The 27,384-nt window shown below is 41.2% G+C and overlaps 1 protein-coding gene across 1 annotated transcript in view; it reads left to right on the top strand.

Moving 5' to 3' along the window:
* The window catches only part of LOC122803645 (phospholipase A2 inhibitor and Ly6/PLAUR domain-containing protein-like), a 281,339-nt gene that overhangs the window by 174,882 nt on the left and 79,073 nt on the right, over positions 1–27,384 (top strand). The window contains exon 4 of the mRNA XM_044073400.1: positions 8,774–8,920. Within this exon, the coding sequence (XP_043929335.1) occupies positions 8,774–8,920 (147 nt within the window). The remainder of the gene's footprint in view (positions 1–8,773; positions 8,921–27,384) is intronic.

Below are 27,384 nucleotides of genomic sequence, written 5' to 3' on the forward strand. Positions count from 1 at the left end.
GTGAGTATCCCTGAACATATGTTAACTGACCAAGGTACTCTGTGTATGTCACAAATATTGCACCAGTTCTGCCACACCTTTAAGAATATACAGTTGAAGGGAACAGTATATCACCTACAGAATGATGTATTAGTGGATAAACATGATTGACCAGTTCGAGTTAATAAAAAATTAAACAGTCATCTGTCTGTCTCTGTAGGACAAGTGGACAAATTTAATAAAACACTGAGTTTTATGTTAAACAGTCGTCAATGTAGACAGGAAAAACTAAGACCGATTATTACTCAACTTACTGATCCCAATCAAAAAGGCACCACAAACATCATCAGGGTTTACACAATATAACTTCTGTATGACAGGTATCTCAAAGGCTATTTAACATTGCTAAGAAAACCTGGGAGCAGAAAACAACACTATTCATAAGTGTGATTGCGCACTTTTCTAGTTTGTTAGACAGACTAATGCTATAATGTAGGGTGCACAGCAGGTTGCTTTGGTGCTATTTGGCTAAAAAACTTACTGTGATTGCACAGAGTATTGTGCCTCTATGCACAAACCAGGCACTCATTGCACAACCATGGACTCAGTAATTATTGGAAGTTAATGTTATAAGGAAAGCTGGATTACAAGTGCCTGCATCTATAGAGGGCACCTCTAACCACTGCTGCATGATCAGCAGTGCTACCTACACAGGGCACCTCTAACCACTGATGCATGATGAACAGTGCTGCCTATACAGGTCACCTCTAACCACTGCTGCATGATCAGCAGTGCCACCCATACAGGGCACCTCTAACCACTGCTGCATGATCAGAAGTGCTACCTACACAGGGCACCTCTAATCACTGCTGCATGATGAACAGTGCTGCCTATACAGGTCACCTCTAACCACTGCTGCATGATCAGCAGTGCCACCTATACAGGGCACCTCTAACCACTGCTGCATGATCAGAAGTGCCACCTATACAGGGCACTTCTAACCACTTCTGCATGATCAGAAGTGCTGCCTATACAAAGCACATCTAACCACTGCTGCATGATCAGCAGTGCTGCTTATACAGGGCACCTCTAAGTACTGCTGAATGATCAGCAGTGCTACCTATATAGGGCACCTCTAACTACTGCTGCATGATGAGCAGTGCTACCTATACAGGGCACCTCTAACCACTGCTGCATGATGAGCAGTGCTGCCTATACAGGGCACCTCTAACCACTGCTGCATGATCAGCAGTGTTGCTTATACAGGGCACCTCTAACCACTGCTGCATGATCTTCACTGCTGCCTATACAAGGCACCTCTAACCAGTGCTGCATGATCAGTAGTGCTGCCTATACAGGGCACCTCTAACTACTGCTGCATGATGAGCATTGCTGCCTATACAGGGCACCTCTAACCACTGCTGCATGATCAACGGTGTAGCCTTTACAGAGCACCTCTAACCACTGCTACATGATCAGTGGTGCTGCCTATACAGGGCACCTCTAACCCCTGCTGCATGATGAGCAGTGCTGCCTATACAGGGCACCTCTAACCACTGCTGCATGATCTTCACTGCTGCCTATACAGGGCACCTCTAACCACTGCTGCATGATCAGTGGTGCTGCCTATACAGGGCACCTCTAACCCCTGCTGCATGATGAGCAGTGCTGCCTATACAGGGCACCTCTAACTACTGCTGCATGATGAGCAGTGCTACCTATATAGGGCACCTCTAACCACTGCTGCATGATCAGCAGTGCTTCCCATACAGGGCACTTCTAACCACTGCTGCATGATCTTCACTGCTGCCTATACAGGGCACCTCTAACCACTGCTGCATGATGAGCAGTGCTGCCTTCACAGGGCACCTCTAACACCTGCTGCATGATCAGCAGTGCTGCCTATACAGGGCACCTCTAACTACTGCTGCATGATGAGCAGTGCTACCTATATAGGGCACCTCTAACCACTGCTGCATGATCAGCAGTGCTTCCTATACAGGGCACCTCTAACCACTGCTGCATGATCTTCACTGCTGCCTATACAGGGCACCTCTAACTACTGCTGCATGATGAGCAGTGCTACCTATATAGGGCACCTCTAACCACTGCTCCATGATCAGCAGTGCTTCCTATACAGGGCACCTCTAACCACTGCTGCATGATCTTCACTGCTGCCTATACAGGGCACCTCTAACCACTGCTGCAAGATCAGCAGTGCTGCCTTCACAGGGCACCTCTAACACCTGCTGCATGATCAGCAGTGCTTCCTATACAGGGCACCTCTAACCACTGCTGCATGATCAGCAGTGCTTCCTATACAGGGCACCTCTAACCACTGCTACATGATCAGCAGTGCTGCCTTCACAGGGCACCTCTAACACCTGCTGCATGATCAGCAGTTCTGCCTATACAGAGCATCTCTAACTACTGCTGCATGATCAGCAGTGCTGCCTATACAGGGCACCTGTAACCACTGCTCCATGATCAGCAGTGCCACCTATACAGGGCACCTCTAACGACTGCTGTATGATCAACAGTGCTGCCTATACAGGGCACCTCTAACCACTGCTGCATGATCAACAGTGTTGCACAAATGCAATGACTGTATACAGGCAGAGAAAATCAAACGTCAAGCAAAACAGCCGACTGGCCAATCACAACAACACAGTTTAAGCTTTCCTCATTAATTTTCTTGCTGAGAAGAGACAAGGCTACTCTCAACTGCTTCCAGAGTGCAGACCTAACCTTTCTAACTGTAAAATCATTAACAAGAATCCAAAGTGCATGAACTTCAATAACTACAACAATAGTATGCTAGCAAACACTTAGAACTCAAATGCCAAAAAATGTGAAAATCAAAAGTTAATGCAGTGAAATACAACTGCACTTTAATGTATGAAACAAGTACAGAAACTCGATAAAGAATGCAGAAATATAACAGCAGCACGTTATAGTAAGAAAACCTACAATTTAGCAATGCAGAGTACTTATCTACCTTGGAAGGAGCTGCATTGAAGCATATGCACTCAATTCTTAATAGTGTGGTCACCAAGCATTTGTAAGTTGTATGTTTCTGACAATAGTTATCATGCCTGTCATTATATATGGGATGCCTCCCCACCCCACCAAATATAGGACTCCAACAAGCTGACTAGGTGCTTTGTCTGGCTCATCATATTATTTCATTTCAAATCAAAGGGCTGGATTTCAAGGCAGTGCCATAAGGACTTACAGCCCCTTCCATTCATATGGAGGCCTTACAGCCTCTCCCATTCATATGGAGGCCTTGCAGCCTCTCCCATTCATAGTGAGGACTCACATCCTCTTCCATTCATATGGAGGCCTTGCAGCCTCTCCCATTCATATGGAGGCCTTGCAGCCTCTCCCATTCATAGGGAGACCTTGCAGCCTCACCCATTCATAGGGAGGACTCACATTCTCTCCCATTCATAGGGAGGACTTACACCCTCTTCCATTCATATGGAGGCCTTGCAGCCTCTCCCATTCATATGGAGGCCTTACAGCCTCTCCCATTCATAGGGAGGACTCACATTCTCTCCCATTCATGGGGGAGGATTTACAGCTCTTCGCATTCTTCCCTGGGTACAAAGAGTAGTAAAATTCTTCCCTCCCACTCTCCCACCGATGACATCATTAAATGGTAGTAAACGTCATCCTTCCCACTCCCCCACCAATGACATCATCAAAGAGTAGTAAACCTCATCCCTCCCACTCACCCCACTGATGACATCATCCTTCTCCTGTTCTAGTACTGAATTCATTGGGGAGCTACTATGCCCAGACAAAACATGATTCAGAAATAATCTGTGTTAATGAACTGCATTACCTTGTCTGTCTGCCAAAAGGCTCAAACAGAGCAGCTCCATCTGTAAGAGGGAACTAATATTGCAAGCAGGAAGCCTGCCTGCAGTAACAGTTTTAGTGTACAGGGGGAGCTGCTGAGCAGTTCTAACTGTATAAGATAACTGGTATTGCATTACCGGCTTCATCATGTGCAGCTACTCTGTCCTGAGGCTGTTTGGTGCAATAGCTCCATCTGTAGGTATGTTGGTAAATGCAGGCATGATGGGCAGCACAGTCGTCATGCCTACATTTACCACATTCAGGAAGAGCAATGTATCTATGTGGCCATTACACCACAAACGAATTTAGCTCATAGAATTACCAGGTCACAATAATGGAGTAAAGGACCCAAATCAGTCACAATTTGTAAGTATTAACTAAATTCATTTAACACGTTAATAGAACAGATATTTGCATCAGTGTGTGTAATCTGAACTGTAAGAAGTTTGAAACTTCTAGTAGCTATAATAAGCTTCTTTGACACCAATACTTGGACCCCCCCCCCACAAAAAATGCAAAATTATAATGTCTGGTATTAATGACTGACTGTAATACTCAGTGATGAGAGAAAATGAAAAAAAATGATGATGGAAAGGGCAACATATAAGGCCAAACTGAGGATATTTCATAAAAGCAGAGACATTTGGGTGGTACACCAGGGAGCTGCATCTTTTTATTTAACAAATTGAAATGAGCCATCCACCTGATACTTAAGGGGCAGTTCATGCTCTCCATTATTAGGCAAAGTTCAAAGGACAAAACCACCACCGTAACAGGTACAAGCATGCAAACTCTGAAGGTAATGCTACTCAATGCTAGAAGTCTAAACCTCAAAATGCACTCTCTCGAGGCACTCCTAAAACAGGAGAACATCGATATCTGTGCAGCAACTGAGTCCTGTTTCAAGGCTCCAGAGAGCACCCCTGCAATACCAGGCTACAACTCTTACTAGACTTTTCAGCCATCAAACCAGGACTGAAACACGAAAGTTGGAGGAGTGTCCATATTCAGCAAGGATATTCACAACACCAGGCTAGTTGCCCAACACAATGCGTCTGCAATTCTCCAGGTGCAACTAACACTAGGTAAGACTGCAATCCAAATTGTAGCTTGCTACAGGTCCCCCACCATGCCCCAAGATTCTCACTACACCTTTCTAAACATAGTGGAAAATATTAAGATACAACCAAACACCCTAATACTGGGTGATTTCAACTATCCTGCCATTAACTGGGAAAACTACTCGTGTACCAACACCTTTGCCCAATGGTTCTTGAAATTCATAAATTCCAACACCTTGGATCAACTAATCCTTAGCCCCACCAGGGGTTCCAATATCCTAGACCTGGTCATTACCAACATGGAAAATTGATGCTTCACACCTATGGTCACCACCTCGTTGGTCAGGTCTGACCATAAGCTAATCACCCTTGACATCCACATCTCACCTCCACCCCCCCCCCCCAGTAAGGAAACCTCCATAAAAAACTTCCCAAAGCCAACTTCATGCTACTCAAGTCAGAAGTGACAAACTTCATGACACCTATGCAGACGGGAACTAAAATCTCGACTGCTTAATACTACACTAAAGCACTGTACGAGCACATCCAAGCGTGCATGAATCATGCCATCCCCAATAGAACCAGGATGCTCTCCTCCAAAAAATGGAATCCAATCTGGTGGTCCATTGCCATAAACAAACTTTACAACAAAAGGAAGAAACTGTTGCAGAAAAGAGGAAAATCCCAGGATGCAAAAAACTCCCTTACCAGCCTCAGTAAGAAGCTGAGATCCCTCATAAAATCCTCCAAAACTAGTTACGAAAAAACAATTGCCAAAGATTTCAGACATCCACAAGGCATTCTATAGCTATGTCAAGAATCTAAAGGGCAATGCTCAGATCTGCTCTGAGCTACAACAGAATGGCATTAAATATACTGATCTCAAGGACATTGCCAATATCCTGGCAGATCGACTCAGTGCAAACTTTACCCCCCTCTCACCCCCTAAAGGGTCCATCTCAATACTTAAAGATTGCCAAATTCTGATAATAACAGCCACACGGGTAAAAAACACACTCTAAAAAGTTAAGAATACAGCATCCATGGGACCAGATGACATCCCAGGCTGTGTACTACATGAACTACAAAATGAACTGGCACCTCACCTAAGTGTCATGTTTAATCATAGCCTTACCTCAGGCTTTGTGCCCACTGAGTGGTGCACAGCTACAGTTATCCCACTCCACAAGGGGGGATCCACCTTGGATCCCAGGAACTACTGCCCCATCAGTCTGATGAGCCTGATCTGCAAGGCCATGGAACGTATTATCATGGAACTTATAAACAAAGACATTGGCAACCTTCAAACACTGGACCCCATGCAGTTTGGATTTGTGAAGGGTCAATCTTGTCTCCTGAACCTGATGGACTTCTTTGAATCAGTCTCCAGAGCCATGGACAAGGGTAAGGTGGTCCACACAGCCTATCTGGACCTTGCCAAGGCCTTCGACACCACCCCCCACTCTGGAATCATAGATAAACTTACTAAGCTGGGCATTAATCCCTATGTCACTCGATGGGTTGCCAACTGGCTTACTGGCAGAACCCACACTGTAAAAGTAGCCTACCCCAAATCCAGCTCCAGACAAGTGGCAAGTGGAGTACCTCAGGGTTCAGTCCTCGGACTGCTCTTGTTTGACCTCTACTTCTCTGAAGTACAGGCCAACACTAAGGGACTCTGGCTAACAAAGTTCACAGATGATTGCAAACTGGGAACTGCTATTGAATCCCCAAATGATGTGGATATTCTACAAAAGGGACTTACAGAAACAGGTGCTTGGTGCCAGAGCCATGGGCTCAAGCTCACTGCCAAGAAATGTATAGTTATCCCCTTTGGGAAAAAAAACATGTACTCATGAATTACCACATAGGTGGCAGTACACTAAACACTGAAAGTGTGATAAGAGACTTAGGGACACAGGTGGACAGTGGTCTCACCTTCAATAACCACATCGCCACAACAGTCAGGAAATCCTTCTATGTGGCACACCTCATCACTAAGGGCTTTTCATCCAGAAAAAAGGAGGTCATTGTCCCACTGTACTCATCCCTCATTAGAGCCATTATAGAATACAATGCCCCATTTGGTATGTACCTCGCAAGACATCTGGAACAACTGGAAAGGCCACAGAAATGCCTCACTAAAAGAATCACAGGCCTAAAGCAGATGCCCTATGCTGACCATCTAAAAAAACTCCACGTATACTCTGTCACATATCGTCTACTCAGAGGCAATCTCTGCTTAACATACAAGGCCATGTCAAACCCAGAGATGTTGGACATGCTACACTTAAAGAAATTCCAATACCTCAGAGACACACACTCCAGGGATCTAAACCTTGTCATCACAATGAACAAAACATGCTGAAGGGATAGGTTCCTGACCCAGAGACTCCCCAGACTCTGGAATATACTGCCCATACATGTCAAGCAGAGCGCCTCTTTGGACCTCTTCAAAAGGAACCTTGATAATTAGATGGGAGATAGAAAATTCACCCCAGGGATTACGTCAGTCGCCCTGCTAGAAATGGGGTCCAGGGAAGTAAATACTGTGGGAAGAAATAGCCAGGGAATTGTTATGGCTAGGCTTGTATAGGCCCTAGGGCCAATAGCCTAGTACCAACCTATGAACCTATGAGTGAGTTTATAGGCAACCTCACCACACACACACACACACACACACACACACACACACACACATGACGTGCACACACGCACACACGCGCACACACGCACACACACACACACACACACACACACACACACACACACACACACACACACACACACACACCTCCTGAGAGCTGCAGAATAGAATGTGGCACTTTGTTCTGAAGGCAGTCTGGCTTTTTGCTTGGTACTCCCTGCAGTAACTTTTTAATCGTAGAGGTGGAGTTTACACCACAGCAAGAAGATAATTAATTTCAAAGGACTTTGCCATTCATTTTGCCTTGTGCATTGGAAAGAGTCACCAATGTACAAATCCAACATGGATGTCTGATTTCTCTTTTGGAACTGAGAGCAGGGTTCTACCATTCCCCATTAGTGTACACCAACTGGAGAATGGAGGAGCACTTTCTTTTGGAACTGGGTATAGTGTAACACATGAGATAGATGTGGTATGCCATGCCAAACTCTTTTGGGATCCAGACCAAAATCTGTCTGAGCATAACCAAGCATCACACATGTAACCATAGCTGCTGTTAACTGCTATAGGATCTAGGCATGTACCTTATAATTTGTTATCAGAAACAGTTTTTGATTTAATACATTTTCAGAGGTGTACTGTCATTGAATTTTGAAGGCAGCTGTTTCATTTACTTTTAGCAGAAGATTTTCTTATGTCCAAATTACCAGTATACTCTTCTCTAACATTATTTCAAATAAAAGTTAGATAAATGATTATTTCACTATCAAAGTATACACTTTAACTATCATGGACTATACTGTTGCAGCTAACATTATCTGACATTTCTTCTGAAACTTGTTTTCAACACATTATGCTAGGTTTGCAGGTTTTACCTAGTATATACTGTCTAAAGTCTGGTTATATTACCAAATGATTACTGCCAGTAAACTTCTGTGCTAAATACAATTCATATCAAGCTGTAGCGGTTAGCTTTCCAGGTAAGAATGTTTCAGACTAGCTACACATCGATGGGCTAATTCTGACTGCTATAATATTTTTCATGAGCATTAATTGAATTTACAAAACTGAATGATGAATATGGAATTTTGTCTTTCTGTGAAGACATATATATATATATATATATATATATATATATATATATATATATATGGTATAAATGAGAAACTGTACCTCATTGTACCTTTGACCAGTGGCATTCACTGTAGTACTCTTACAGTTTCAGGTTTAAATACGACTACAAATGGAAGGTTCTGTAATGCCTGTTCTGGTACGAGTGCAGATGCCTGCGTAAACAAATATAATCAAACACAATGTACTGGAAACCAAGACCAGTGTATCACTGCCTCAGGAACGTTCTTCTCAGGTAAGTATAAAATAAGTTTTAAGAAGCAAAGTCACATTCTCATTCTATTATCTTTTCTCTTATTAATTTTTATATATTTGTTAACCAGACAAGCTCACTGGACACGTGTCCCTTATCAGAGGCTACACAGAAGCACTGTCCGGTTAAGTGTCTAGTTAAGTTACAAATTTTCTTTTGCGGGCTGTAACTGTTTTAAACATGGCAGGACAGAAAATTAAATACAATTTCAGAATGAAACACCTGAAACTGAATGTATATTTTGATTTCAATTTAATTAGTTTTTTTAACTAGATTGTTTAATGAAATTTTGGAAAGTCAGAGGATGCCTGAGGTGTGGAGAAAAAGTGTTTTGGTGCCTATCTTTAAGAATAAGGGTGATGTGCAGAGCTGCAGTAACTACAGAGGGATATAATTGATCAGTCACAGCTTGAAGTTATGGGAGAGAGTAGTAGAAGCTAGGTTAAGAAGGGAGGTGATGATTAGTGATCAGCAGTATGGTTTCATGCCAGGAAACAGCACTACAGATGCGATGTTTGCTCTGAGAGTGTTATTGGAGAAATACAGAGAAGGTCAGAAGGAGTTGCATTGTGTCTTTGTAGACTTGGAGAAAGCATATGATAGGGTGCCTAGAGAAGAGTTGTGGTATTGTATGAGGAAGTCGGGAGTGGCAGAGAAGTATGTAAGAGTAGTACAGGATATGTACGAGGGTAGTGTGACAGTGGTGAGGACTGCAGTGGGAGTGACAGATTCATTTAAGGTGGAGGTGGGATTACATCAAGGATCAGCTCTGAGTCCTTTCTTATTTGCAGTGGTGATGGACAGGTTGACAGATGAGATCAGACAGGAGGCCCCGTGGACTATGATGTTTGCAGATGACATTGTGATCTGTAGTGAGAGTAGGAATCAGGTTGAGGAGACTCTGGAGAGGTGGAGATATGCTCTAGAGAGCAGAGGAATGAAGGTCAGCAGGGCTAAGACAGAATATATGTGTGTAAATGAGAGGGAGGGTAGAGGAATGGTGAGGATGCAGGGAGTAGAGTTGGTAAAGGTGGACGAGTTTAAGTACTTGGGATCAACAGTTCAGAGTAATGGTGAATGTGAAAGAGAGGTGAAGAAGAGAGTACAGGCAGGGTGGAATGGGTGGAGAAGAGTGTCAGGAGTGATTTGTGACAGACGGGTACCAGTAAGAGTGAAAGGGAAGGTCTACAAGAGGGTAGTGAGACCGGCTATGTTATATGGTTTGGAAACAGTGGCATTGACAAAAAGGCAGGAGTCAGAGCTGGATGTGGCAGAGTTAAAGATGTTAAGATTTGCACTCGGTGTGACTAGGATGGATAGGATTAGGAATCAGTATATTAGAGGGTCAGCTCATGTTGGACAGTTTGGAGACAAAGCAAGAGAGACGAGATTGCGTTGGTTTGATCATGTGCTGAGGAGGGATGCTGGGTATATTGGGAAAAAGATGCTAAGGATGGAGCCGAAAGGTAAGAGGAAAAGAGGAAGGCCTAAGATAAGGTTTATGGATGTGGTGAGAGAGGACATGCAGGCAGCTGGTGTGACAGAGCAAGATGCAGAGGATAGGAAGAAATGGAAAGAGATGATCCGCTGTGGCGACCCCTAACGGGAAAAGCCAAAAGATGATGATGATGATGATGATGATGATGATGAGTTTTTGTCTATTTAATGTCTAAGAAACTATGATATGAATTATTAACATTTATTTATTTATTTATTGCATTTGTTTACTGGGAAAGTCCATTGGGCCTGAGAAGAACCCATTTTCAGTGGGAAAAGCTCCACATTTAATTACATACAAATAAAATGTTACACAATAAATACAGTGTGTATAAGACAGTAGTAGCACATAAAATAAAGAATAACTATATAGAATAATGTGATAATAACACTGAGTCACTTGATAACAGAGGAGAATTATTTGCTACTCAGATGTCTGTGAGAATGGAATAGTTTAAAGATGTAAGTAAGATTATTAGTAGTGAGAAGAATTTAGCATAAAGGAAAGCGATAGGGACACAGAAGGCTAAGATGGGGATAGCAAAGGCTGAAGTGACAGCAGAAGGAATTGCTTTGAATGAGGGAAGGGGAGGATAGGCTAGTTATAGAGTGTGACAAGGTAAGAATTCTGAGAGAAGGTTAGGATTTGGGGTTGTGAGTATGGGTGCAGGTGCATATCCAGTGTGAGGAGAGATGCAGTTTAAGTGATTTTTTTTTTAAGTTAGCGGGACTGCTGATAGCCCTGAGAGAGGTAGGGTGATTATTCCATAGCTTGGAGATAGTAAAAGAATACAGCATGTGGCTGGCTGAGAGCTTTGGTATATCAATGTTCAGTAGCATTTTGTTTTCTGACTTTAGGAGTCGTTCAGGAAGGTACATGGTCAGAATGTGGGAGAGGGCTGGGCAGGCTGCGGGGTCATAGATAAGTTTATGGGCAGTAGTTAGTTGTGAATAAGTGACATAATGAGGGAACTCATGACAATTTAGTTGGTGTAGTGAGGAACAGTGGTGGCTGGAGTATTTAGCATTTGTAGCAAATCTGGCAATTTTGTTATAGAATGAGTTGAGTTTTACTTTTAGAGAGGACTGAATGTTGGTGAGGATGGGGATGCCATATAGGAGAGTTGGAAGCAGGAATGATGAGGCAAGAGTCATTTTTGCAGAGATGCCATTTTCTAAAGCTCATTTGGTAAAGATGATGGTCCCGTATGGCACATTTTCCTGTTTCTAACAGGGACGGGTGTACAGATAGCTCACTCAATGTACAAGTAAAGACTGCAGCACTGCAGGTGTTGCTGAATGCCAACAACTCTGTAGCAGTATATTAACGGAAACTGTTTTGTACACATTACTGAGCTCATGAAGAACACTGCTGAATCAACAAAGATACCAAAATGAAACTTTTAAGAGGCATGGTTAAACAAAATCTAATCTGCGGAATGACTGGGACCTGGAAATACTAATCTGGCTCCTTTTCATCCAGCTCATTCAATTTGCTTTCCTTAGAAACCTTTTAATACAGCTCAGTCCAAGAAAAATAGGGCGACCATTTGAAATCTTGGGACCTGCTAGAGCGAGTCCTGAAATGTGGAGACTGAATGGCCAAAAGATCGGACTTGCATGTACTAAGTCCAACATGACATTTCTCAGAATATTTCTATTTCTGTGCTCTATGGTGATCTCAGAGTTGGTATATATAAGTTTGGGGGTGGTGGGGTGCAAAGGGGCTTGCACCCCACCACACATCCAAACTTATATATATATATATACACCTATCAAGCCCGTAAGGTGTAACACTCAAAAAAACGAATTTTCTTGTCAGAGACTCATGGGAGGTCGGCATAATGGTTAAGGTGTTTATCTTACAAATACAAGGTGCAGGGTTTGATTCTCACATCGGGTAATTGGCTAGGCTTAAAATGGCTCAGAAGGGCAGTTAGCTTAGTACAATCCTGTGAACCTGTGAAATGCATGGATATTCTACTCACCAGGTTGGACAAAGAGAAAGTCATGTTCAGCTGCCTGTCTGGTGCCAGGATTCATCAGATCAGCAATGCACTCAGTTCTCTCAGCAACAATTACCATTATGACACTGTCATAGTTCATGTTCCTGTGGATGACCTGAGATGAACCTCACCGAATTAGTGAAGAGAGACATGGTCGTGCTCTCTGAGTATGTGTCCTAGGCAGGTATGTACCTAGCCTTGAGCACCATACTACCCTCATCTACAATGATGCCACAGTATAAACAAAAAATAATTGATTTCAATAATCATTCAGAGGGGATCCTGTTCCTGTCAGCCTGGGAAGGCATGACTGACAAACCAAACTGATTTGCCAGAGATGGTTTGCACCTGGCACTTCTACTCTTTTGGCTGCTGGCAAAGGCCTTTGCCTCCCCATAGCGCTTTTTAGGTGAAGTCTCGAAAACAACATTACCGATGTAAAATTAACCAATCAGAACAAAATAAGGGTCATGCTGCTAAATGCTAAGAGTTTAAACAAAAAAAAAACACACTCCCTGGAAGCACGTCTATCACTAGAAGATGTAGATGTCTGTGTAGTCACAGAAACCTGGTTCAAGACCTCAGAGACTACCCTGGCCTTGCAAGGCTACAATGCCTTGCACACCTTTAGACCATAAAATGAACTTATGAAAACCAAAGGAGGAAATGTTTCAATCTATATTAGAGATAAATTCACCTCCCATCTAGTTAGACTGGACAACTCCATGGAGTTACTCCAAGTCCAGATTACGGTAGGTAAAACCACCATTCAAGTCATAGCTAGTTATAGATCTCCCTTCATGGGCCATAACACCCACAAAGCCTACTTGCTCAAACTGGAGACAATCCAAATTTTACCGAACACACTGGTTGTGGGAGATTTCAATTATCCCACCATCAACTGCGAAAGCTATGCCATCCCTAACTCGCTAGTGCAAAAGTTCCTTACTTTGTTAATTCAAGTGCCCTGGAACAAATTGTCTATACCATGACAAAAGGAATAAACATTCTAGATCTGGTCCTCACTAACATGTCAAACAGATGCACTGCCACAACTGTCAGACCCTCACTAGTTAAAACTGACCTCAAATCAGTCACCTTCAAGCTGGCACTAACACCAGAACTCACAAAGGGTGAAATTAGACTAAAAAAACTTCACCAAAGCAAACTATACCCTCTTAGGTGAAGGTATAAAAGCATTTCAAGCCCCACTCCAAGCCAGAAGTGGTAACTACGTCAAAGCTTACACTAAAGCCCTGTACAATCATTTGCATAAGTGTATAAACTCGGCTGTACCAGAAAGAGTCAAAGCCAGAGCCTTTTACAGCATGTGTAGAACTAGTGGCCAATGGTATCTCACACACTGATCCCACAGAAATAGCAAACCTTCTAGCGAATAGGTTTGGAGAAAATTTCACTCCCTTATCCCCTCCTAACTTACAACAAGCCCTCCCCCAAATTTCCTCACCACCTTACATATCTGAAGAGCAGGTCCTCAAAGCCTTGTCCAAGGCAAAAAAATACAGCCTCTATAGGACCAGAAGATATCCCAGGCTGTCTTCTAAACAGACTAAAACATAAACTAGCATCACCACTAAATAACCCTTTTCAATCATAGCCTAACTACAGGCTTTGTTCTTGAGGAATGGAGAACCATAACAGTTATTCCCCTCCACACAGCTGGCCTAGTGATAGACCCGAGCAATTACAGACCCACAAGCCTGACCAGCTTCATCTGTAAGACCATGAAACTTATCATTATGGACCTCATAAATAAAGACATAGGTGACCTCCAAACCCTGGATCCTACCCAATTCAGCTTCATGAAGGGCAGATCCTTCCTGTTAAAGCTGGTGGATTTCTTTGAAGATGTGACCAAGGCCATTGACGAGGGTAAATCTGTGCATACAGCATACCTCAACTTGACAAAAGCTTTCAACACAATCCTACATTCAGGCATTGCCAATAAACTTAGCAAACTGAATGTAAACCGCTTCATGGTAAGATGGGTTGCCAGCTGGCTCACTAACCGGACACATACTATCAAAGTGGGTGACTCCACATCAAGGAACATTTTGTGCTAGTGACTTAGGGCTAGCATAGGTTTCCCAGTTGATAGTGAGGTGCCACAGGGGTCAGTTCTGGGCCCCTTATGCCTCACCTGCAGAGAAATCCAAGACCCAAACCTAATGATCTTGCTGCATATCCATAAATCAAATGGGACAAGGCCTACTCATTCCAGGGACCTAAATATCCCCTGAGACTTAAATAGGACATGCTGGAGGGACAAGTATATCTGTCTGTGATTGCTGAAACTTTGGAACAGGCTACACATTCATGTGAAACAGAGCACGTATATGGCACTGTTCAAGAGGATCCTGGATGACTGGCTGGGTCACCATAAATTCTTACTGGGGATAGCACCCACAACCCTTCTGGACATGGGCAATCATCACTGAATGCAATCTTGGGTATTGACTAGCATTTCTGTGGTATTACATTGGGATGAAATTGCTAGGCTTAAAATGACTGCCAGGTGGATAGCCTAGTAATCTCCTATGATCTATGATCCCATAATATAGGAGAACAGCAATTTTCAACATTCGTACTTCTCCTGTGTTTTTGGTCTATTTTTTTCTGGCATGTCATCACTCGACATTTTGAGTGCCAAAATTTTAATAGTAAGCCAAACAACAGAGTGCTGTCAAAAAGTTTATATGTCTTTCTTTCAAACAAACGTAGCACATTTTCAACGCACACCTTTTCAGAAAGGTTGAATCTGTTCCCAAATGATTCTAAGCCTAAGAAGCATTTATCTTTAAGAATATCTCAGACTCCTTCGCTGCAATAACAAACACAGCTAAGAAGCCATCACAGTAATGCTGCAAGGGCATAGCTCAGCTCTTCTGGTTATCTCATCCAGCGAACACCATAGCCAAAAGTACCTGACCTTGTGTCCTGTAACAAGAAGAAGCTTCCTGAAAAAGGATTTAACCATGACATTTTAAACTGTTCCTAATGTAAGGATATGGGCAAATATGAAGCTTTGCAGAACAGAGAAACACACAAATAGAGCAGGTCAAACAACATTTCTGCAGAACTGTATAAAATATAGTAGCATCTGAAAGGAAGGCATTGAATCATGTTAATGTGTAGCATGCTCTAAACAACTGCCAAAATGCCACCTTTTTGTGGCAATACTGTCTGCATCCTACATTCAGAAAAACAAGGTTTGTAAATGAAAATCAGTAAGGTAAACCCAAGCCTGATAATATCTATTGTATGTGCTTGGTTAGTTGTTTGTTCATGCTGCTAGCTAAATCTCACTTATCCAAGATCTTTTTAAGGAGACACTCAGACAGTAGCATTCCTGGTTAAAAAAGTCAACTGATGGTGCATAGAATTAAGGCCGTGAGCTGTAGTTCCTGTGGCACAGGGTTTGATTTTCTCAGACCTCATTTGTCTAATGTGTGAGTCTGATCAAATCCCTTACCTAGACAATGCTCCTGGGTAGCCCTCATAGCCAGTGTTAGGCACCAGCTGAACCTGTAGCTGTGGGGAGCCCCCAATTATCTCCCCACAAATGAGAGCCCCCCATACAGCAGCTGCGAGTTTCTCCAGCTCCTTTGTATGTTTCAGCACCTCATGGATGTCCACACAGCTATGTGACATAACCTCAGTACGACCACATACTTTTTTCCACTTTTTAACTTGCCTATAAGCTGCACTCAGTCAGGTCAGCTTTAGTGAACAAAGAGACCTGATTGGCTGCAGCAGCCAGGGAAGTAGCAGTATAGTTTAAAGATTCCTTTAGCCATAGTAGCAGTATATTACAAAGGTAGTGATCCTGGTAGACAAAAGTGGATGCCAGAGGACTCCAACAGCAGGAAATAATAGCAATTACACAGTGTATGTATGAAGGTGCAAATAGAATGATACTAAGCTGGCAACTCTTTTATTTATTTATTTTTTTAATCCTTTGTTGTCTGGGTTAGTCCCACTAGTCTAGAAGCCGCTTTTCAGGGGTGACTTAAGGTGGTATTTATACCATTCAGAGAAATTTGGCCAGGGTATAAGGGAACTTGTCCATCTCTTTTTAGTAGGTACCACGAGATCTTTTACACCCACATGAGCTACTACCAAACTTAGTTTAATGCCCCATTTGAAGGACAACACAGACACACACACACACACACACACACACACACACACACACACACACACACACACACACACACACATACACACACATGCACCACCCCCTTATGCTGCACTTTACTGGCAGAAATCCATCTTCCAGTGTGGAAATAGAACCCCCAGCCTTCTGCACTAAAGGTGATTGTGCTACCTGTTGCACCAGTGACACTGCTATTGCAGATGGGGGGGGGGGGTATTTCACTTACGTCTGAATAAACCAGGACAAGCACCTTGTTGATGACATGAAACCTAGCAGCCAGCCAGTGCAGGCCCCTATGACGTGGTGCAATGTGGTGGTGATGGAAAGCACCTATCAGTAACTAGGTTAGAGAATTCAGCACTTGCTGCATTTTGTTGTTCTCTGAGATTGGAAGCACCAGGCATAAGGAGCTACAGTAAAGTAAAGGGGAGGAAATACCTCTCAACTGCTCTGTACTCAGTGGGGCATTCCAGTGTTTTAATCTCTGTTCTGCTGCTCTGATTTACTCTTTTAGAGCTCCCTGTTGAACTCTTTAATTGGCTGAGTTGTACAGCCAATGGCAAAGGAGTTCATCAAAGCCAAAATGGAGTCACTGGACTTGCCGTGGGTTTTACATTGTGCTTTGGTCCGTTGAGAAGACCACTAGCACAATGTATCAAGAAAAATATGTCAGAAGCACAACTGTCTTCTAGGTGTCTATGCTATTAGTCTACCTAAACTGTTTTGGCTGTGGCAGTGTCTCTGATAGCCAGTTAGCATTTCTGAACTTGTCCACATTACTCCCTTCCCATCAAAAGACACACTTACCAAACAGCTGGGGAAGGTGGGCTGAAGCAGGGTTGTATTAATGCATTATACCTGTATCTGAATTAAGAAATAACATGGACAGCTGCATCTACATTAGGAAATATCATGCACAACACACACAGCTATAATCCACAAATCTTCTATTAGAATTCTCCTGCTAATAAGACAGTACTAGACAAGGAAGAGTAGTACATGGGAACACACTGGGCAAACTAAATATCCCGAAAAATAAAGCACTGCAACTGATATTTTTGTGTCACTGGATATCCCTGCTCTGGTATGCCCAGTGCCGCTCATCTCTACTTTGCTCAGCATCCAACCCCAGAACCCACCCAATCCAACATTATTTTCTCTGTACTAAACTACACCCGACCCAAAACACCACTAACCAACCAAAACACACTAATTCAACATACTTGCCAAATCTCTTAACATGCACTAACAGACAAATGCTAACATCAGATATCCGCTGCCTTGGAGGGGTGTGTGGCTAAGATCACTAACTGAGAGCAGCAACTGGTAAAACCTATGTGACTGAAAACTTTTCTCTAACTGAAAATATAATCAAAAATTAAAATTTTGAGATACTTGTTTACTAATTTTATTCACTAATATAGAAAAGATTTATAGCGTCAGTTTCTTCAAAAGCTGTAATTTTCCTGTCAGAATTTCATCTGCTTGGTTAAGAGAGAAGAGACTTCAAGATGAGCTTCTCAGGAAATGACATTCAGGATTAAAAAAGACATCCAGAAATTAATGTCTAGTAGGCAGGATGTATCACTTAACATGGACAAACTGGATACCAAAACAGAAAGTTTCAAAGTAGAGTCCAGGAAGAAGACGGAACATGTAGAAATTCATACGAGACAACAAAGTGCACAAATCAGCAGAATGACAGGAGCTTTAAATTATCATGAGGGGAGAATAAGTGAAGGTGAGTTTCAGATGGAATTTCTTTTAAAACAAAATAACTGGCTCACAGATAATAGACTGACATGAAATAGTATTAGAATTTATGGTATACCTGAAAAGCATGAGGGAGACAATCTAATAATCTTCTTAACAACTAGGATACATAAAACATTAAATCTCTCTGAAACTGTAACTTTTGGATTTGAAAGGGCACATAGATTGCTGAGAGCACCTTTGAAGAAGGAAAACTCATTACCATGTTCAATTATAGTCATAGCTGGCTTTAGGCACCAACAAACCCTATGGTCACTGGGGCCCCCTGGTCACTGGGGCCCCCAACAACAGCAAGTTATCTTATTTTGATATTTTGTTCAATTATAGTCATAGCTGGCTTTAGGCACCAACAAACCCTATGGTCACTGGCGCCCCCAACAACAGCAAGTTATCTTATTTTGATATTTTGTACAATTATAGTCATAGCTGGCTTTAGGCACCAACAAACCCTATGGTCACTGGGGCCCCCTGGTCACTGGGGCCCCCAACAACAGCAAGTTATCTTATTTTGATATTTTGTATATTTGTCAAATCAACAAAAGCTAGTACAGCTGTCTTGTGTATGTAATAAACCAGATGGGTAATAATATCCTTTATTTACATCTCCATTAAAATTCAAAGATATCTTTGGTTAAGTAATACTGTTTTGTCAAGCAACTGACCATAATCAACAATATAAGAACTAATTTTGAATTTAAAACATGAAATGTAAAATATTTGCTTCATAATTTTGCTGCTCTCGTTCTTAACGCTGGTTGTATTGATACATGCACATCGAGACCTGGTTTGAGTGTAGCGCCCAATCTGACTTGCCAGAGGAGTTCCTTATATTCCAATCTGTTTTCCCCAGGTTCCTCCTCTGGCATCTAGTGGAACTATTTCTAGAATACCAAAAACATTTTTTTTAAAACCATCACATCTTGTGGAATGTCTGTATAAAGCATTTTCAAGTTGGCCTTTCTCATATTGTACAAGTGCTCAAAAATCCTCTTACCCAGTTTCCTCTCTGTCATACCCACACAAAAAGAAAAAAGTACAGTTATGTACACTTGCCATAAATGTAGATGTTCGAGTGTATTCACTGTTGCATTCATCACACTTGGGTTATCTGCCTGCAGGTAGCCCTCAATCGACCCAAATACCAGAGTCATAGTATTTCTGCATCCGATGCTGTCACTTCTTCCATGACGTCAGGTCGTCAGGGGTATAAAACAGGCAGCCGACGCCATTACATCAGTTTTTCTTGCCCCAATTGTCAGGAGCCCCCAGATAGGGTGCTGGTATATGGTGGGAAACATCACCATTAAAAAGTAAATATCAATGCCATTAGGAAAGGCCATAGAGAGGAGAGGTAAAAAGACAGAGAAAAAACAGGGGGCTGGAGTGAGGAAAACCAGGACTGCAACAGTGAATACACTCAAACATCTACATTTATGGTAAGTGTACACAATTGTACTGTGTTCTTCGTGTTTCACTGTTGCAGTCATCACACTTGGGTTGATTCCCAAAGCTGAGGAAGGGTGGAAGCAGAGAAAACAACACCTCCACTCCTTCAAAACTCCAAATATTTAAATATACAGAATAAGAACACCAGTTGCTGTGCGTTTGAAAAGTTTTTAATTCTGGTACCTCGGCCTTCGCCTTCTCCTGGAATAGGAGAAGGCGAAGGCCGAGGTACCAGAATTAAAAACTTTTCAAACGCACAGCAACTGGTGTTCTTATTCTGTATATTTAAATAAAAAAAAAATAGAAGGGTGGAAGCAGTCAAGAAGTGTTAGGGCTGGCTAGTAGGGCTTGCAAGACTGCTGTAGCAAATCCAGCCCTGGATTTAGAAAAGATAGGTAAGTGGTAATGCTTGGTGAAGGTGTGTACAAAACTCCAGGTTGCAGCTTCCAGAATGTCCCTGGTAGGGACTCCCCTGAGGAATGCTGTAGAGGTGGAAGGAGCCCTAGTGGAATGTGGTCTGATCCCCTGTGGGGTAGGTTTTCCGGGTCTACTTCACATTGTCGTAAGCTGATAATATCGAGTCTGATGTTGTCGGCAAGACAATATCGAAATTGAAGAACATTGTGCAAGCAAACGGAAATCTCCATAAGGGGAGATTTCCATTTACCTCAATGTAGTGCAGTGTCAGAGTTGGTATATTTAAGCAGGGGGGTGTGAGGGGTGCAGGAGGGCTTGTCCCCCTGCCTAAGCCATTTAGTTTTTCTTTTTAATTTTTTTTTTTTTTATGTTATTCGATGTTTTACTTAATCGATCAATAAAGTTCGACCTTTATTGATTCGATTAAGTAAAGTTTCGATAACATGATATAGACATGGTTTTCCATGGTGCTTGTAGCAGTAATGGATGCAGTGTGCTATCCATTTGAAAATGGTTTGTTTTGAAATGGCGTTACCCTCTTCCCCTGTAGCAAAGCTGACTAGCAGCTGGTCAGATTTTCTGAAAGGCTTAGTCCTGCCAAGGTAGAACCTGAGCTGTCTGTGCACATCCAAGGAGTGCAAGATCCTTTCCCCTTTATTTTGAGGATTAGGGAAGAAGGTTGGCAAATGGATAGATTGCTTTAGAGCCATACTGGACACCACTTTAGACATAAAGGACAGGTTGGTCCTGTGGGACACCCTGTCAGCATGGAAGATAATGAAGGGTTCCACAGCCATCAGTGCCTGCAACTCAGACACTGTTCTTGTTGATGTTATGGCTAAAAGCAAAGCTGTTTCCAAGAGAGGAATTTTAACTCTGCTGAGGCAGCAGGTTCAAAAGGGGGAAGCATGAGCTTTTCCAATACAAAGTTAAGGTCCCAGGCAGGGGTGGATACTCTCCTAGGGGGCCTTAAGTTGTAAGCCCCTCTCAGGAACTGTTTGATGAGAGGTTGAGAAAATAGAGGTAGTTCAGTATTATAATGAGCTGAGATGGCAGAGACATGAATCTTAATGAAGGAGAAGGACAGGTCTCTGTGGAGTAGCTCTGCTAGGTAATCCAGGATTAGAGGTAAGGAGGGAGCTGCTGGGTCCTTACCTTGAGACTGATTCCAAGAACAGTATCTTTTCCACTTTTCAGCATAGGATGTCTTAGTACTAGGCCTTCTGGCTTCAAGAATAATGTCCAGCACTTGTTTGCTGAGAGTTGCTGGTGGGGTATTCAGGGTATAAGTGAGGCTGCAAGGTTTAGGGTTTGCAATTGTGGATGCAAAATCTGCCCCTCCTGCTGAGACAGGAGGGTAGGAGTCTGGTGAAGGTGCCAGGGTGACACTGTTGTCAGGCTGTGTAAGAGTGGGTACCAGTGCTGGCGTGGCCAGTCTGGGGCAATAAGAATTGCTATTGGCCTGTCCTGTTTTATCTTAAGAAGTACTCTTGAGAGAAGGGGTGGGGGGGCATAAATTGAGAGGTCTTCCCATTGAAAGGATAGGACATCCACCTTCCAGGCCCTGCTGTGAGAGTTCCTGGTGCAGTATTTGCTCAACTGGTGGTTTTCAGCGGAGGCAAAGAGGTCCACCTCCAGTGTCCCCCACCTTTGGATCAGAAGGTTAAAGGTGTTGAGCTCCAATTTCCACTCGTGTGGGTCTAGGGGATTTCTGCTTAAGTCATCCGCCACTGAATTTTTTTTGCCTGGCAGGAATTGAGCTCGTATATGCACTTGGTTGCTCAAGGCTGTGCTCCACAGGGCTATGGCTAACCTGCAGAATGGGTAAGAATGGGTTCCCCCCTGCTTGTTTATGTAGCACATAGTTGTGGTGTTATCTGTTTTTATGAGCAGTTGTCCTGGAAGGATTAGGTATTTGAAGGCTGTCAGAGCATTCTGTACAACTAGCATCTCTTTTTGATTGATGTGCAGGTGAATCTGACCTGGGCTGCAGTGGCCCTGAATGCATTTGCCTACCATGTGAGCCCCCCATTCATAGTCTGATGCATCTGTTGTCAGGGTTTGGGTGGCAAGGGGTTAAGTGAAAGGCAATCCCTTGTTGTGAGTGCATGCTTCGGCCCACCAAAGGAACTCTGCCCTTAGACAAGGTATGATAGGAATGACTGTTTCCAGGTCCTGAGAATATTGACACCAAAGACTTTTTAAGTACCATTGAAGTTTCCTCATATACAGTCTTGCATATGGAATTAGCAGAATACATGAGGCCATGAACCCTAGGGCCTGCAGTATTTTTCTTGCAGAAAGCTGGGTTCTGGTGGTCATTTGTTTGAAGTAGTTTGTCAGATATACCTGTTTTTCTGAAGTGAGATATGTCATCTGGGAAGCTGTGTTCAAGCTTGCTCCCAGGAATACAATCTTTTGACTGGGTACCAGTTGTGATTTCTTTTTGTTGATCGTGTACCCCAGTGAAGTGAGAAGGCTTTTTACAAATGTCAGGTGCTGAAGTAGCAAGTCGTGACTGTCCATCTGAATCAAGCAGTCATCCAAGTATGGGAAAATTTTGATATTTCTCTGCCTGCAGTATGCAATGGCTGGAGCCAGGAACTCTGTGAATACTCTGGGCACAATAGATAAGCCAAAGGGAAGTGAAAGAGAACTGATAGTGCATACAGCCTGCCCTGAAATGTAGATATTTCCTGCAGGACTCCCTTATGGGGATATGCAGATAAGCTTCTTTTAAGTCTAGAGTGAATAACCAGGCATTCTTGGTTAACACAGGGAGAAGCTGTTCCAGGGTAAGCATCTTGAATTTTGGGACCACCAGAAAGGTGTTGAGAATAGAAAGATCCAGGATTGGGCGCCAAGAGCCCTCTTTTTTGGGCACCAGGAAACGTCTGGATAGAAACCCTGAACCCTTTGTTCTACTGGAACAGGTTGAATAGCTCTGATATTGAGCAGGGAAAATACTTGCTTTTGAGTCTCTGCCCACTGGTTTGGTGGAAGGTCTGGAAACCCTCTTGGGGTTGGCAGTGAATGGAAGTAGAATTTTTACCCCTGGGATACAATGTTTAGGACCCATCGGTCCTGAGTAATGGACATCCAGTTTTTTGCATGAAGGGCAACTTTTCCTCCTAGGGGCACAAGTACTTGGGCAGGGCTTGGAAGGATAATTGATAAATCATTTTGAACTTTTTCCATAAGGGAGTGGCTTACCACTCCCTGTTTTTGGGGTGGGGGCACTCCATTGTTTATATCTCTGCATACCCTGAGACTGTAGTCTGCGTGGCCTGTTTCCTCTGGGCCTGGTCTGGGAAGGCCTGAAAGGGGCTGGAAAAGACCATTTTTTGAAGGTCTATTCCTACTGAATCTAGGTGTTTGCACTTGTAAGAATTCTTTAACTGTTTGCATAGATTTAGCTTTTTCTTCCATATTTTAAAGAACTTCTTCTGCTTTGGTGCTAAACAAACAGTCCTTATTTAAAGGAGTGTCTAGTAATTTGGATTTGATGTGATCTGGCAAGGTTTGTTTCTTCAGCCAAGTATGCCTTCTCAGTACAGAGCCAATGACTGCAGCCCTGCAAAATGCTTCTAGGACATCAAAGCCACGCTGCAAAGTATGCTTACTGGCTTGGTTTGCAGAATGCATTAGCTCTTGTAAAATTATTTATTTATTTATTTAGTTAGTTATTTATTTATTTTACATTTCTTAACTGGGCTAGTCCAGCTGGATATATTTCCATTTTCAGTGGAGGCCCGGGGAGAAAAGCTCCAGTAGTAACACAGAGATAATATAACACTTAAATATATCAAGTACAAATTATACAAAGAAAGGATGTTAAGAATACTTAGTCATGAGCATTAATGAGAGGAAAAAACTAATATTAATGTCCTATAGACATACAGAATTAGCTAGTCACTGTGCAGAAAGGATATCTGAGATCAGACACAGTACATTCAGAGGAATTGCATTACTAACATAGGGAGTTTAATTTAATTACATTACTAACATAAATAGTTTAATTTAATTACATTACTAACATAGGGAGTTTAATTTAATTACATTACTAACATAGGTAGTTTAATTTAATTACATTACTAACATAAGTAGTTTAATTTAATTACATTACTAACATAGGTAGTTTAATTTAATTACATTACTAACATAAGTAGTTTAATTTAATTAGATTACTAACATAGGTAGTTTAATTTAATTACATTACTAACATAGGGAGTTTAATTTAATTAAATTACTAACATAGGTAGTTTAATTTAATTACATTACTAACATAGGTAGTTTAATTTAATTACATTACTAACATAAATAGTTTAATTTAATTACATTACTAACATAGGGAGTTTAATTTAATTACATTACTAACATAGGTAGTTTAATTTAATTACATTACTAACATAAGTAGTTTAATTTAATTACATTACTAACATAGGTAGTTTAATTTAATTACATTACTAACATAAGTAGTTTAATTTAATTACATTACTAACATAGGGAGTTTAATTTAATTACATTACTAACATAGGGAGTTTAATTTAATTAAATTACTAACATAGGTAGTTTAATTTAATTACATTACTAACATAGGTAGTTTAATTTAATTGCATTACTAACATAGGGAGTTTAATTTAATTACATTACTAACATAAATAGTTTAATTTAATTACATTACTAACATAGGGAGTTTAATTTAATGACATTACTAACATAGGTAGTTTAATTTAATTACATTACTAACATAAGTAGTTTAATTTAATTACATTACTAACATAAATAGTTTAATTTAATTACATTACTAACATAGGGAGTTTAATTTAATTACATTACTAACATAGGTAGTTTAATTTAATTACATTACTAACATAAGTAGTTTAATTTAATTACATTACTAACATAGGTAGTTTAATTTAATTACATTACTAACATAAGTAGTTTAATTTAATTACATTACTAACATAGGTAGTTTAATTTAATTACATTACTAACATAGGGAGTTTAATTTAATTAAATTACTAACATAGGTAGTTTAATTTAATTACATTACTAACATAGGGAGTTTAATTTAATTACATTACTAACATAGTGAGTTTCATTTAATTACATTACTAACACAGGGAGTTTAATTTAATTACATTACTAACATAATTAGTTTAATTTAATTACATTACTAAAATAGGTAGTTTAATTTAATTACATTATTAACATAGGGAGTTTAATTTAATTACATTACTAACATAGGGAGTTTAATTTAATTAAATTACTAACATAGGGAGTTTAATTTAATTACATTATTAACGTAGGGAGTTTAATTTAATTACATTACTAACAGGTAGTTTAATTTAATTACATTACTAACATAAGTAGTTTAATTTAATTACATTACTAAAATAGGTAGTTTAATTTAATTACATTATTAACATAGGGAGTTTAATTTAATTACATTACTAACATAGGGAGTTTAATTTAATTAAATTACTAACATAGGGAGTTTAATTTAATTACATTATTAACGTAGGGAGTTTAATTTAATTACATTACTAACAGGTAGTTTAATTTAATTACATTACTAACATAGGTAGTTTAATTTAATTACATTATTAACATAGGGAGTTTAATTTAATTACATTACTAACATAGGTAGTTTAATTTAATTACATTACTAACATAGGGAGTTTAATTTAATTGCATTACTAACATAGGGAGTTTAATTTAATTACATTACTAACATAGGTAGTTTAATTTACTAGAGATAAATACTCCTTCTGGAGGGGTGAAGTAGTAAAGATTGGTATGAGGAGACAATACAGAGATAGCAGTAGAGAGAGAAGAGGAATTAGTCAGGGTTGCAACAGGGACATACCCAGTGAGTTTTAAGATTTGTTTGAGCCTTTGTTTAAAGAGCTGCAGGGAGGGTTGTAAAGTTAGATCTTGTGGCAGAAGATTCCAATTTTTTCCTGCAGTGTTGGAGAACAAGCAGTCCCCTGCCAAGTTGTTTGACTTGCTTGTGCTAGCAAGAAGTTTGCTTGAGGATCATAAGGAGTTGAGATTCCTATAGGGAGTAATAAGGCCAGAAAGTATAGGGGTGTTGTTAGGTTGGCAAAATATCTTATGAACAATGGTAACTTGGGATAGTATCAAAATGTTGTTTAATTCTAACCAGTCTAGTTGCTGTAGGTTCTGAAAATTGTGTGTTCTAAAAGGGTTTCCAGTGACAAATCTGGCTATATTATTATAGGAGTTAGCTAGTTTGACCAGATTACTTTTTTTGGTTAGTATATATGGGTGAAGCATATAGAAGAGTTGAGATTAAATGGGAGTGGGCAATTGTAGTTCGGTATGCTGGAGTTAAGAAGGGTTTTATTCTATATAAAGAGCCCATCTTTCTATTTACTGTTTTAATGGTGTCGTTAATATGGTTATCGAAGGTGAGGTTGTTACCAATTGTGATACCTAGCAGTTTGGTGGTAGAGTCTGGGGCTATAAGGGTACCATTGTTGGATTTAATTGTGAAGTTTATGGGGCAGGACTTACTGGAAGGTGTAAAGAGTAAGAGTTTGGTCTTTTTGGCATTCAAAAGGAGACAATGTTTCAAGAACCAAGTCTCTACTGTGCTGAATACTTTTTGGGTTAGGGAATGTAGTTCAGGTGTGGAGTTGGCAGAACAGATGAGTGTAGAATCGTCTGCATATTGTATGCAGGTGGCTTGAGGGATTGCTGAGTGGAGGTCATTGATGAACAAAGAGAAAAGAAGAGGTCCTAGAATAGAGCCCTGAGGGACCTCAAGGGAGACGGGCAGGTGGGAAGATAGCTTATTTTCCCAGAGAACTGCTTGTTGCCTGTTGTTAAGGTAGGACTTGAATCAGCAGATAGCCTTGGTGTCTAGAGAGAGGGATTCAAGGGTCTTTATGAGTAAGGGGTGGTTTACCATGTCAAAAGCTTTTGATAGGTCAATAAAAAGTGCTGATGTGAGGCAGATGTTATTACGGTTGAGGTTGATAGAGTTGGTGAACAAACGGAGAGCTGTGGTAGTACTATGAAATGGTCTAAAACCATGTTGGCAGTTAGCTAAAATGTTGTGTTTGGTTAAGTGGTTTATTAGCTGATGGTGAATACATATT

The sequence above is a fragment of the Protopterus annectens genome, chromosome 5.part1 (assembly GCF_019279795.1).
Source record: "Protopterus annectens isolate FY-2018-M chromosome 5.part1, PAN1.0, whole genome shotgun sequence".
Taxonomy (NCBI): Eukaryota; Metazoa; Chordata; order Ceratodontiformes; family Protopteridae; genus Protopterus; species Protopterus annectens.